The sequence below is a fragment of the Thalassophryne amazonica genome, chromosome 14 (assembly GCF_902500255.1).
Source record: "Thalassophryne amazonica chromosome 14, fThaAma1.1, whole genome shotgun sequence".
Taxonomy (NCBI): Eukaryota; Metazoa; Chordata; class Actinopteri; order Batrachoidiformes; family Batrachoididae; genus Thalassophryne; species Thalassophryne amazonica.
In genome coordinates this window covers 77,742,124-77,756,679 of record NC_047116.1, presented here as the reverse complement: position 1 = coordinate 77,756,679, position 14,556 = coordinate 77,742,124, and the positions used below count along the sequence as shown (strand labels likewise).

The 14,556-nt window shown below is 40.7% G+C and overlaps 1 protein-coding gene across 2 annotated transcripts in view; it reads left to right on the top strand.

The window, feature by feature from the left end:
• Positions 1–14,556, top strand: part of LOC117524426 (radixin) — a 111,588-nt gene that overhangs the window by 72,415 nt on the left and 24,617 nt on the right. For both annotated transcript variants that reach the window (XM_034186202.1, XM_034186201.1), the window contains exons 3-4: positions 1,256–1,339; positions 13,099–13,194. In XM_034186202.1, coding sequence (XP_034042093.1) covers positions 1,256–1,339; positions 13,099–13,194 — 180 coding nt within the window. The remainder of the gene's footprint in view (positions 1–1,255; positions 1,340–13,098; positions 13,195–14,556) is intronic.

Genomic DNA, 14,556 nt, shown 5'->3' with positions numbered 1-14,556 from the left:
AGGTGCACATGCTGCAATAAGACTTGCATTACTGTGTGATCCTGTTGAAATGCGCATTCATATCACAGGTCGTGAGTGTGCAGCTTTAAGATACCATGAAAAAACTTGGTGATCTGTCTGTGTATTCAAATCTATTTCTCTTTTGTCTAGTCTATTTAGTCAATAATGAATCAATCAATCAATCTCTCTCTCGCGCGTGTGTGCTGCATAAATGAAGGGTCCAGATGCAAAACCCAGTAACACCATTTTTTTCAAACAGAGAAAACTGCAGTTTAAAATGGGAATGTAACAGAAAGTACGTTAGAAAATGAAAAGATTTCCATAGTAAAATGGAAATGGTTTGTTCAAATTCTTTCATATTTTGCACCCTGAAAGTTGTCTAAGCAGCCAAGTGCATGCTGGACATTTTGGAGATAGTGTGTGTGGCAGGGGTGGTGGCCAAGTGGTTAGTGCGCTTTCAGTGCGGAAGGTACCCGGTACAAATCCCACCCCTGCCACATTTCTCCATGTAATGTGGAGTTGCATCAGGAAGGGCATCCAGTGTAAAACTTGTGCCAATTCAACATGCAGATCCACCTTGGATTTGTTGTGACGACCCAGAGTGCAAACAAGGGAGCAGTCGAAGGGACTTACTTTGTGTGTGTGTGTGTGTGTGTGTGTGTGTGTGTGTGTGTGTGTGTGTGTGTGTGTGTGTGTTTCTTCAAGTTGCACAAAATGTACAATGAATATATTTTAAGTCATGTCCAAAGTTGTAATAATACTTCCAAACCTTTCACTTGTTTTCATTAGTTTTGTTTCTAATTCTTTTAGTTAGAGCAGAATTATGATACTATCAGATCTGTGTACTACACTGCACCTGACTGTGAACAGGTGTTTTGGAGTCCTCTGGATGTTCTCTCATGTCTCATAGATGCAGGAGTTGCAATATATTTAATGCCCTGACATTCAGCGAATTACTCTGAGACCAAAATCGTAAGAGCCCAAACACAACACCTACTGTGCGTGCGTGTAGTCTGGGGTGTTTTTTTTAAATCAAACTTGTAATTAGTGTGGGAACAAGAAAACACATCTTAAGAAAATGTCAGCGACCTTGAAGCATAATTCACTTTTATATGAGCCCAGTCCGGAGCCACAGTGCGCAATCTGCTATCTTCATCATACACTGACCTTTGTCATACCTCAAGATTTTAAATGTAAATGTGGGATTATGATTGAACTGTTCATTTAGTAGTTGTGTCTTCTTTGGCTTTTGCAGATAAATGTCCGTGTCACCACCATGGACGCAGAGCTGGAGTTTGCCATCCAGCTTAACACAACAGGCAAACAACTCTTTGACCAGGTAACACACACATACACCAAGCACCAGAAGTGCAGACTACATGGGTGCAAACGGTATATTTCAGTGTCAGTCAGATTTAATGTCATACAGTAGTGTTCAGAATAATAGTAGTGCTATGTGACTAAAAAGATTAATCCAGGTTTTGAGTATATTTCTTATTGTTACATGGGAAACAAGGTATCAGTAGATTCAGTAGATTCTATTAGACTATTTAGTCTATTAGACCCCATTCCTACCAGGCTGCTCAAGGAAGCCCTACCATTAATTAATGCTTCGATCTTAAATATGATCAATCTGTCTTTATTAGTTGGCTATGTACCACAGGCTTTTAAGGTGGCAGTAATTAAACCATTACTTAAAAAGCCATCACTTGACCCAGCTATCTTAGCTAATTATAGGCCAATCTCCAACCTTCCTTTTCTCTCAAAAATTCTTGAAAGGGTAGTTGTAAAACAGCTAACTGATCATCTGCAGAGGAATGGTCTATTTGAAGAGTTTCAGTCAGGTTTTAGAATTCATCATAGTACAGAAACAGCATTAGTGAAGGTTACAAATGATCTTCTTATGGCCTCAAACAGTGGACTCATCTCTGTGCTTGTTCTGTTAGACCTCAGTGCTGCTTTTGACACTGTTGACTATAAAATTTTATTACAGAGATTAGAGCATGCCATAGGTATTAAATGCACTGCGCTGCGGTGGTTTGAATCATATTTATCTCATAGATTACAATTTGTTCATGTAAATGGGGAATCTTCTTCATAGACTAAGGTTAATTATGGAGTTCCACAAGGTTCTGTGCTAGGACCAATTTTATTCACTTTATACATGCTTCCCTTAGGTAGTATTATTAGACAGCATTGCTTAAATTTTCATTGTTACGCAGATGATACTCGGCTTTATCGATCCATGAAGCCAGAGGACACACACCAATTAGCTAAACTGCAGGATTGTCTTACAGACATAAAGACATGGAGCATATTTCAACCATATTGGCCTCTCTTCATTGGCTTCCTGTTAATTCTAGAATAGAATTTAAAATTCTTCTTCTTACTTATAAGGTTTTGAATAATCAGGTCCCATCTTATCTTAGGGACCTCATAGTACCATATCACCCCAAAAGAGCGCTTCACTCTCAGACTGCAGGCTTACTTGTTGTTCCTAGGGTTTGTAAGAGTAGAATGGGAGGCAGAGCCTTCAGCTTTCAGGCTCCTCTCCTCTGGAACCAGCTCCCAATTCAGATCAGGGAGACAGACGCCCTCTCTACTTTTAAGATTAGGCTTAAAACTTTCCTTTTTGCTAAAGCTTATAGTTAGGGCTGGATCAGGTGACCCTGAACCATCCCTTAGTTATGCTGCTATAGACTTAGACTGCTGGGGGGTTCCCATGATGCACTGAGTGTTTCCTTCTCTTTTTGCTCTGTATGCCCCACTCTGCATTTAATCATTAGTGATTGATCTCTGCTCCCCTCCACAGCATGTCTTTTTCCTGGTTCTCTCCCTCAGCCCCAACCAGTCCCAGCAGAAGACTGCCCCTCCCTGAGCCTGGTTCTGCTGGAGGTTTCTTCCTGTTAAAAGGGAGTTTTTCCTTCCCACTGTCGCCAAGTGCTTGCTCACAGGGGGTCGTTTTGACAGTTGGGGTTTTTCTGTTATTAATTATTGTATGGCTTTGCCTTGCAATATGAAGTGCCTTGGGGCAACTGTTTGTTGTGATTTGGTGCTATATAAATGAAATTGATTTGATTTGATTTGATTCTCACAAATCCAACAAGACCAAGCATTCATGATATGCACACTCTTAAGGCTATGAAATTGGGCTGTTAGTAAAAAAAAAAAAGTAGAAAAGGGGGTGTTCACAATAATAGTAGTGTGGCATTCAGTCAGTGAGTTCGTCAGTTTTGTGGAACAAACAGGTGTGAATCAGGTGTCCCCTATTTAAGGATGAAGCCAGCGCCTGTTGAACATGCTTTTCTCTTTGAAAGCCTGAGGAAAATGGGACGTTCAAGACATTGTTCAGAAGAACAGCGTAGTTTGATTAAAAAGTTGATTGGAGAGGGGAAAACGTATACTCAGGTGCAAAAAATTATAGGCTGTTCATCTACAATGATCTCCAATGCTTTCAAATGGACAAAAAAAATCAGACGCGTGGAAGAAAATGGAAAACAACCATCAAAATGGATAGAAGAATAACCGGAATGGCAAAGGCTCACCCATTGATCATCTCCAGGATGATCAAAGACAGTCTGGAGTTACCTGTAAGTGCTGTGACAGTTAGAAGACACCTATGTTTATTTGCAAGAATCCCCCACAAAGTCCCTCTGTTAAATAAAAGACGTGCAGAAGAGGTTACAGTTTGCCAAAGAACACATCAACTGGCCTAAAGAGAAATGGAGGAATATTTTGTGGACTGATGAGAGTAAAATTATTCTTTTTGGGTCCAAGGGCCGCAGACAGTTTATGAGATGACCACCAAACTCTGAATTGAAGCCACAGTTCACAGTGAAGACAGTGAAGCATGGTGGTGCAAGCATCATGATATGGGCATGTTTCTCCTACTATGGTGTTGGGCCTATATATCGCATACCAGGTATCATGGATCAGTTTGGATATGTCAGAATACTTGAAGAGGTCATGTTGCCTTATGCTGAAGAGGACATGCCCTTGAAATGGGTGTTTCAACAAGACAATGACCCCAAGCACACTAGTAAACAAGCAAACTCTTGGTTCCAAACCAACAAAATTAATGCCTCGCAGATGTGAAGAAATCATGAAAAACTGTGGTTATACAACTAAATACTGGATTGCTAAAAAAAGCAGTTTGAACATAATAGTTTTGAATTTGTAGCGTCAACAGCAGATGCTACTATTATTGTGAACACCCTCTTTTCTACTTTTTTTTTTTTTTACTTATTGCCCAATTTCATAGCCTTAAGAGTGTGCATATCATGAATGCTTGGTCTTGTTGAATTTGTGAGAATCTACTGAATCTACTGGTACCTTGTTTCCCATGTAACAATAAGAAATATACTCAAAACCTGGATTAATCTTTTTACTCATAGCACTACTATTATTCTGAACACTATACATATTTTCAGAATCCCTCACACTCATCACTGACAGATGTCACGATGCATGTTGTACGCACTCTTTTTCATCAAAATTTCAACCCATCACTCGGGTTATGTTAAGAATCACAGAATTTTATGCTTTTTTTAAATGACACATTGGCTTTTTAACAGTGCTGATTCTGGTGTGAAAGGAGTTTTTGAGAACATTATAACAGCGCAGAGGGTGAGAAAGTGTTTCATGAAAAACAAGTGTAGCAGTGCACAGGCTGAGGTGGTGAAGTTTTCAGACTAATGTCACGGTAGTCACAGTTACAGCACTAATGACACTTAAACAAGACACACTGTAATCTCATCATATAACATTGCTCTGACATTTTCGTGTGTGTGTGTGTGTGAGAATGATGGGTGTTTTGTGTTTTATGCACAATTTATGCCGTAAATAAGAAAATGAAGGGAAAAAAATGGAAGAACTGACAGTGTTTGGCCTTAATCTTATGTTTGTTTATTTTTTCATCTTTTTGTTGTTTGTTTGAATTATGTTAAACTAAAAAAGTAACTAAATAAAGTTATTCTTTTCGAAAGTATGAATGTGAATATGGTGCTCATGCAGAAAGTATTCGTCGTGTCCTTTTAGTGACCCCTGTGACCTTCTAGAAGAATCCCAGGGCTTTGTCCACAGCACTAATGGATGTGAGCCTGCATGAGTGCCAGCGGGTGCTCGGCTGGCTTTGGATCAGTACTGGCTTTAGAGATGACAGAGAGCTCATTGTCCTAAATGGGAGTTCAAAGAGAATGAGTGTTAGGTATCTGGTGTGTGTCTGTACGGTCTGAGGACAGAAAGGACGGCTTTCAGGGTCCTTTGATTTCTGTTCAAATTGCTTCTTATTCAAGTTAAAGAAGATAAAAGTTATAGAGTAATATTTATGTTGTGGCCAAGTTTCTGTTTTTCTTTTGTCTCGATTTTACGGTCAAAGAATTTGAAGGAGACTGGATAACATTTTTACACAAGTGTAATGCTGTTATACAAGTAAAAACAGAGATTTTGATCAAAAATGTAAATCTTTTCACATTATGGGAAAATGCAAATTCATGGCTAAACATGCTGAACATGTTCAGCGTCGACACATAACTGTAACTTTGAACATTATGTGTTTTGGTTACTGATGTGCTTTACAAATACAGCAGATTAGTTATCAGCATTTATAACTAGACTAATAAAAACAAATTGAGAGATGGAAGATCATCTATGGGATGCAGCGATTCATATTTCAAGTGGCCTGCCTCGTTAAAGCATTCATTTTTTGACAAACTCATTGGAAAGCTCACAAACATTACTTACATTTTGCGCAAAATAGAAGGTGAGAAATAAACACTTTTAAAACTGAAAATGCTGTTTTTGTAACTCGATAACACCCCTGGAGTGATTCACAAGACATTTTGAAGACGTTGGCATGTATGCTAACTTAGAGCTCACTTCCTATGGAGTTAAATTTGTCTCATTAACTACCTGCAAATGCACAGAAGGTGAGCTACAAATATTCCTTAATTTGCACAACTTCCGCTCTGAAAAAAATGTTTTTGATTGATTGATTGATTGATAGAGGGGCTTTATTGAACATGTACAAATTATACGTAAGACAATAGGATATTAATAATTAAACAACTGCAAATTATACAGTACACAATACTGATACAGCCAAGGCTATTTTAGCATTGCGTTACATTAAAATGTATAACTTCTTGAATTGCAGCTCATCTCCTCTGTGTCAGCCTGATCCTGTCAGATCTCAGAAGCTGGTTGGTACTTGGATAGGAGACCTCTTAGGAAGACCAGGGGTAGGCCGTGTCTGTTTCTCCTGATAAAAACTGGAGTTGCATCAGGAAGGGCTGGCATAAAACTTGTGCCAAATCCCAGTGCAGATCTGTGCTGGATTCGCTGTGGTGACCCTGAACAAAGTGGTGCTGCTGAAAGTTGAACAACAGCAACAACAACATGTTAACTTCTTGAATTATTTTCATTTTTTCGTTTTTTCATTCATTTCATTCATTTAAAAGAAAAAACAAAACAGAAAAGCAGAAATAAAGCATCTCCATTGCCAGAATGAAAAGGAGCAGAGAGAAGAACAAGTCTTTTGCTTCGGTCCTTAACACATACTTTATTAGACTGCATTTCTTGCATTACATAGCTTTATCTGCTGGTCAGTTTAATCAAATTGAACCACAGACCTACATGTAAGGCTATATATATTGACATTGCCAATATTGGACGGCCGCCACCATGCATACGGTCAGGTACAGGACTAGATGGGCAATGACACTTTTTTTTTATATTAATTTTTTTTTTTTTTACTTTATTCAAGGGGTTGAACAAAAATATTTTAACCATTCAGGAATTACATTTATATCCACAATCCCTTTCAGAAGTCTGTTGTAATTGGACACATGAAATATGAGGATTATAGTAAATACAAATCATCACTTTTATAATCAGGGTTTTTTTTTTGTTTGTTTGTTTGTTTTTTTCCACAAGTCAGGGAATGGATACATGGACATCTTGTACTTCATTTGTGTAATCATTAAGAAACACAAACCATATGTTACTGTATGGTAAATCTGTCTGGAGTTGGCAATTCTCAAAAAAACTGAGTAACTATGCAAGAAGCGTAGCAACAGCGCAGCAACAGCGCCTCCGTGATGAAGCCTCACAGGACATGTTGTGGCATGTCCACCTCATCCACAATTTCTCGGATAGTCACATGACTGAAAAGCCACCGAAAGCCGTCTGAATCTTCCGAATGGTGCAAGATCTGGGCATGTCAGGGCATGTCCTGTGAGACTTCAACACGGAGCTGCTTTTGCTGTGCCACCAGCATCGTGCCGATGAATTTCGCCGCCGCTCTTTTCATGGCAAAATCTTCTTTCACAGTGGAATGTGCTGAAAAAGTGCTGATGTCCACCTCTTCCGCAATTTCTCGGATAATCACACGACGGCCCTCCACCGTTGTGCGGCCGTCTTTAAACCGGTTGTACCGCTCCTTAATCTGTGTGATGCTGAGAGGATCGTCACTGAAACCCGTCTGAATAATCCGAATGGTTTCCACCTGGCTGTGGCCCAGTTTCTAACAAAATTTGATGCAGTCGCACTGCTCCAGTCATTCTGCCATTTCCTTACAAAGAAAAAATGACGAGAGACTCCACCCATCCTCACACAATTGCTGCTTACAAGGAAGTGACGCAACCGACAGGCGTGAAAAAAATCACACATGCGCACTAGGGTTATGACAAATCTCAAATTTATTAGCCTGTGGTTATAAATGATGAACTTTTAACTAAAACTCACAAAAATTACTTTGGTTTTGCCAGACCTTGAAAAAACCTCCCGCACCTAAGACAGTTTCATATTTCACATTAAAACACCTAGCGGCTCAAACACTCTTTATTATAACATGTCACTTTTACATACAATACACAAGGAATACATGAAAATGAGTACATATAGCATTTGTAGTATTTTTAATAGTGTTTCAGATTTGTGTATTAGTGTTAATAAATTTGCTGTTAAGATAGTTATCTGTTTTACAAGTAGAACGAACCTCCTCCATCAACCTTACAGCCGTCTCAGCTACTATGTTGGAGCGAGGCACATCAAGCACTGATAGTTCCTTTTTCCAGTGAGTAGAGAAGCATTTCACATCTTTGGGACACTTAAGTTTGGATATTGCTGACAGCAGGTCTTCATAATCCATCTCTTAATAGTGTTGGTTAGAAAACCAGGCTCGTGACCATGTAGTTGCAATGAAATCACAAGTTACCCTCAGCTGTTCTCGCCAGTTTGGAAGAAGGAAAAATGCAAGAAGTGCAAAAATTCCTCATGAGTTCAACCTGGCACTGTGAGTGTTGGCAGCTTGTGCCATTTGATGCGAGGCCATTTTTCCTTCGTTTTGTAAAACTTGTATGCTTCACAAAGCTTAAAAGGGAATTTAAAATCATCTCTCCAGCCAAGGTTCTCATACTCTGTTATCACTTCTGTGCCCATGTGTGCATTTTGCAGATCATCATACTGTTCCAAAATCTCATCAATAAACTCATAGTTAATGTTAGGTGACCGTATAGGAAAAAAGAAGTCCAACACGTCGCAGAACAAGATCAAGAATGTGGTGTTGGCAGCCGATGTATTAAGGTTCATCGAATCCCTTGTCTTGAAATGTTCTCTGAAGCCTGGCTACAACACCATTTTTGCGACCAGTATTGACTGCTGTTGTGTCAGAGATGATCATCTGAATACTATTATATTTTATCTGTTATCAATTTTATCTATTTTACCTTTATTTTTTATTTCTTTTAATTATTGTTTATTAATATATTTTAGCAATATTTATTTGTATATATTTTCTTGTTATTTCTTGATACTTGCTAATTCTTTTCTTGTTACGTTATTTTTATATAGTATTGTGTAAACTCATGTATTTTTAAAAGTGATGCGGTGCTAGGTGCGGGAGGGTTTTTCATGATCCAATGAAATAAACTTCAAAAAAGTGATCTATGGGTAAAACTTCATCAAATGCAACATCAGGAAAATGAAAGTTTTGAAAAAGGTTTTGTAGTCATAACCCTAATGCGCACGAAGGTTCAAGGTTTGCTCATGCAAGCACACGTGATTCAAATCCATCAGGTTTTTGAAAAAAAAAAAAGTTTTCTAACAGACCTCGTATAATAAACAACTGTTTTGACACTTTAGAAAGGTAATTTGAGGTCTTGTGTGAAAGACTGAAAAACAAAAAGGTTCACACAATAAACACAAATGCACATTTTGTGTTATGGATAAGACGCGGATTGAGGAGCGGTCCAGTATCTGACTGAACCCAGCATGAAATAATCAGAAGCAGTTCCAAAAAGAAAACACATTTTTCTCCCTTTGTGCTATACATGAAATACTAAATAATTAGAGTTCTGGTGAGGTGAAAAGGCGGCGCGCTCTCTCAGCGTCTCAACAGTCGGAGTCCGAATGTTCAGGACTCAGGAGTTCCGCCAACACCCCCACCCCCCCCCCCCCCCCCCAGGTGACTTTCCCAGACTGTACTCTGCGAAGGAGGAACAGAGATGAGATTATTCAACACTTATTACTACGAAATATTGTTTAGAGGCAAACTTATCAGCTACACGTTTAGGTCTGGTTTCAAAACTTAGTTCAAAGAGGCTGCTGCTCACAGCTAGTGGAGGATCATTAATCCGCACGCCACTGCCGTGAGGAGCACGCCAAACAATTTCCACCAATAATTACTTATAGCTGCGTATAAACGCCAATTTACATTCACCGATAAACTTTTCAGAATATTCACCTCTGTCGTGTGCTGACAACGTTTGCCTCTCACCCTCGTCCTCCTTCACAGGCGCGATGTCAGACTCTGAAACAGCCCTCAGCGTCCCCACACGGTCGTCACAAGGTCGTATTCTCCGGCAATCTTATCCAACTCACTGCTGATTTAAATGTAGTTCTTCATCACTACATTGGTACCAGCTGGAAGTCCTCAGATCTGCACGTGAACATCACAGGTGTCATGGATTGTCCTGATAGAGAGCCGCACGAGAATGCAACAGGTGCAGCCAATCATCGTAACAGAGGAGAGAGACTCTTCTGCAACACATTTTCCTCAGAGAACAGCCCCAAATCACCTGGGAAGGAAAATAAACACAAAACAACCCAACCTTGTCCAGCCAAACCCCCCCCAGCACACAACATTTTGAACAATATATACAAAATGGTCTATGCGTTTTGTTGTCCATTGATATGGTAAACAGTGCTTTACGCAGAGAAAGCAACAGAGTTATCCAGTAACATTCACATGCAAACTAGTGGAACAATCCTGATAGTTACACACTCTTTGTTTGAGCATGTGAGATTGTCATCAGAGGCTCTCCGTGTGCTCCTGCTTTCACTGATCTCGCTGTATGTAATGGCGCAGGGCACACTGAGTATGTACTAATAGTATGTACTCATTGGAGCACCCAGGGGGCTATTCAAACCGGCCAACTAGTAACATATCACTCCTGAAAACGATCTTTGGCTTTTCACGTGAGGTAAATCTGCCCTACCATGGATTTTGGAAAACCATGTGATGGTGAACCAATTCCGATTGGACACTCACATTGCGCACGTCATCACACAGCTTCTATGAGGGGTGCAAAGTTGGTCGATGGGTGGCTCGAAAGCCCGCGGAGTTACCTTTTCAGCAAAAAAAAAGTAAGTTTCTATCTCATATCATTCAAAAGTTATTTATAATTTAGTAAAACTTGGTCTTAGCCGTCGTATACAACAGCAACGACCCCAGAGGGTTAAATTAATGTAGACTTTCTTTCATTGGCAAAAAAAAATACATTGTGGCTTTGAATGGATTTACAGGAATTTACACAAGGATCTGACATGTCATATTCTGTTATTTCAGCATTATCATTGACAGTACAAATGAAAGGTTGAATCTTGGTTCATTTAAACATGCACTTCTTAATTCCAGGAGATGCTAAAAATGTATCATTAGATACAAAATTAACTTGGTTTCTGGGGCCATGCGGGCCCTAAACCCCGGCTGATCGGGAGCTGTGCCCCTCAGACCCCCTGCAAATTTTCCTCCGATTTCACAATTTTTATTTCACAGTCCCGTTTGTCTCTAGTTGGAATGGAGCAGAGAGTGGCTGGTCGCTTCCACAAACTGCAGCTACATTTTCATGAGTTCTTCTGAAGAAAGTTCTTCAAAATTGTGAAGGGCATATTTATTAAAAGTCATGAGTTGAAGCTGCCTTCGTGGTTGTCAGTCTGGTTCTGTGAGGTGGTGTATGCAGCTATGAGTGGCACTAGCACATGCTTCTAGATTTGATCGCTAATCTGTCAGTAAAATGGGTCCATTGAAAATGCGAATTAGAATCATGCAAAAGTGTCGGTGATGGTGTCAGGCATGTTTTTTGTATATTACACTGTTGTTACATTGTTTAGCTCATGCAAACTGAGTACTCCGCAAGTTGCTCATGTGGAACGCTGTGGGGAGCAGAACCTTTAATGTGGGCATGCATCCTCCGTGTACATACACGGACATGACAAAATCTAGGGATAACACTGCAACAAATGCTTGTATCGCCTAAACAAAGGTGAACAAAGTCCCTTAAACGTGTCCCAGATGTGACAGTCAGAACTATAAGATAGGGATGTGAATCGTACAACAACTCATGATTCAATTCAATTCCGATTCTTGGGGTGATGATTTGATTCAGAATCGATTTTCGATTCAAAGAGCTCTTAGAAATAGTTATATTACTTAAAAAATGTTTGTGTTTAAGAAAATGCAGCTTTACAAGGTTAATCAAGTGATTGTAGATGTAAATTTACTTATCTGCTTTGCTCGTTCGGAGTTGGCTGGCAGTTTAGTGAAGCGCTGTTCGGTAGTCGGCAGAGACCGCTGCTCCGCTCCGTTTAGCTCCGGGTGATGGCGTAGCATGTGGGCTTGCGAATTTCAAGTGTTTCCGAAGTACTTGACTTTCATTTAGCAGATTTTGCACACTGCATAAGTCATGTCAAGCTCCTTCTTACGCAGCAAATAATAAAATCCAAAATGCGCCCAAACATTTGCCTTCAGCAAAGATGGTGCTGGCTGAATTAGCTCTTCGTCTGCCATGCTAAGCTTCAGCCACTGAGCTCTGCAGCTCACAAGTGTTTGAAGCACGCCAGACCCCCCCCCCCCCCCCCCTCGCGGGGATGCTGTAGTGACAAACAGTACACACAGCGTGTAAGCAAGAAAATGTTTAAAAAATGCTTTTTAAAAATCGATTCTTGGACATTTTGGATCGATTCAGAATCATAATAAATAAGAATCGCGATTCGGACGTGAATCGATTTTTTTTTTTCCGACACCCCTACTATAAGACAATATTTAGTAGATAACATTGGCACCGTGTATGCGCTGCCAAATAATTCAGTATTACTACAATAAAAGTAGTTTGTGTGAAAGTACATTTAATGCCTTGATTCAAACATGATTCGCACAAATGATAGCTGTATTTGGGAGGAAAGCCGTAAAAGACCGGCGTTTTCCATCAGGGAACTTTGTCAGACAGATTGCAGAATGTTATAAAAACGCAACGCTCCATTTATTCATCAAAAACATTCAAGTGTACTGCTCTAGTAGTCATGAAAACAAAACACCAACTGAATATTTTTCAACCATTTAGAAACAGTAAAACGTGCACTGTAAGTCGGGGAGCGTCTGTTCTTTACTGTCGTTTTTGGGTGGTTTGCCAGGTCTGCACTTTATAAGCCACACTGTTAAGAGGCAAGCCGGATGAAGTCGTTTCATCCTGTTTTAGCACTTTTTTGGATCATGGGCATTGGGCAACGTAGCAGAACAGTGCTCTGTGGAATAAGCTGTGAGATGTGCTCCTCCTACTCGTTTTGGACAAATAGGCACTTAACGCTCCCCATGCCAACAGTGGAGGTGGGAGCTCACACAAGATTTATGCAATACTGAGCATGTGCCTTGAGAATGTAACAATGGTCTATTAGACTGTTGTTCATTCTTAAGGCACATGCACGCCATCTAAAACTCTGTTTGGAGGATGTCTTACAACGTTCTGGGATGTGCATTTTAGGAAATTAGCTTCCGCCAGATCCTTCAAATGGGTAAAATTGTGCAGTTTTGCTGTGTTTCAGGTGGTGAAAACGGTAGGACTGAGGGAGGTGTGGTTCTTTGGCCTGCAGTACACAGACAGTAAAGGCTACATCACATGGCTCAAACTCAACAAGAAGGTGAGTTTTAAAACAGAACCACCAATATTTTTTCTGTCTACTCCTGTTCTCAACATAGCAAATGAACTGCATTTCAAGTAAACCCTCACACTTTAAAATGTTAGTGCCCCTTCACACGTAACACAATTGAAGCTGACTAGCCTAGCGCACGAAGGAGGAAATGCATGCCATTCGTGAGAAATCGGAGCTGCCTCAAATGCCTCGTACAGCTGTCACTACAATCATTTGCGCACACAAGTGGCCGAAAAACAGCGAATGCCCTCTGCGTGCTCATTCGATCCCACTCTTGGCAGGTGTCGGCCAAATTCGCACACGAACATCTAACACCAATTGCTGCACACTTAGAAAAGGCATGGCTATTCGCGCTCATGGTATGATAGTAGACAGCAGGTGACCACATTTGACCTGTCTGTGAAAATTTTCAAAGTGCAACATGATTGTGTCATCACCTAGCAACACACATGGGTGTAACTGTGCCAACCCCCCCCCCCCAGACACACACAAATGGCTTGTGGAGTGTGCTGTCCCCCACCACAAGCAACACACACACACCATGAATCCAACATTGTCAGCTGTCGCTGTCCAGCGCAGTGTGGTGCTGTACGACCTGACCGCTGTGTCTTGCAGCTGCGCTGGAGAACATGCAGTGCACATGTGTGTGCGGGCGCACACGCTCTCATGAGGACCAGCCAGCGTCTGAGTGCGCAGCACGGTGTGAAGCTGCCCAGCCGGCTGATGTCACTTCCACCACGCAAATTGTAGTTTACAGGACAGGCAGAAAAAGTGGAAATTAAATAAAACAAATAAGGGTGAAGGCGTAAACTCATTCTTGTGTGATCGTGTTGCTCATATGGTTTGCTATGGACATACACCGCCTGTCAGCTGAACACAGACTGTCAGCTGGTCGTTACTGTGCACGCAAGGTGTCAAATTAAAAACAGACATCAGACAGATGCAGGACACGTAATACATACATTACATTAAAATCACAGAACAAAGCAACAGAGAGTGAGCCTTTTTTTTTTTTTTTTTTCTGTGACCTGCCGAGGTCTGCTGACAGAGGTGGGCGTGTCCCCCGCGACGTGCAGCTGTTCAGATATCTGTGCTCACAAGTCACAGCCCAGGAACACCTGCAGTGACTTGTAGGACATTAAGTCACATAACTACAGCATGAAGTGCAAATGTTGGCATGCTGTCCTCATGTGGAAATAAATTAAAACACATTGCTTCAGCTGACCGCTGCATCAGTGCACCGCAACACTGGTGAATTTCGTGTTATGCAGGAAATCACCCCACGGGATGCCCCAGCAAGGCGTGTGTCACTGTGGGATTTCCCCACATTGTAATAATTTAATCACAGAA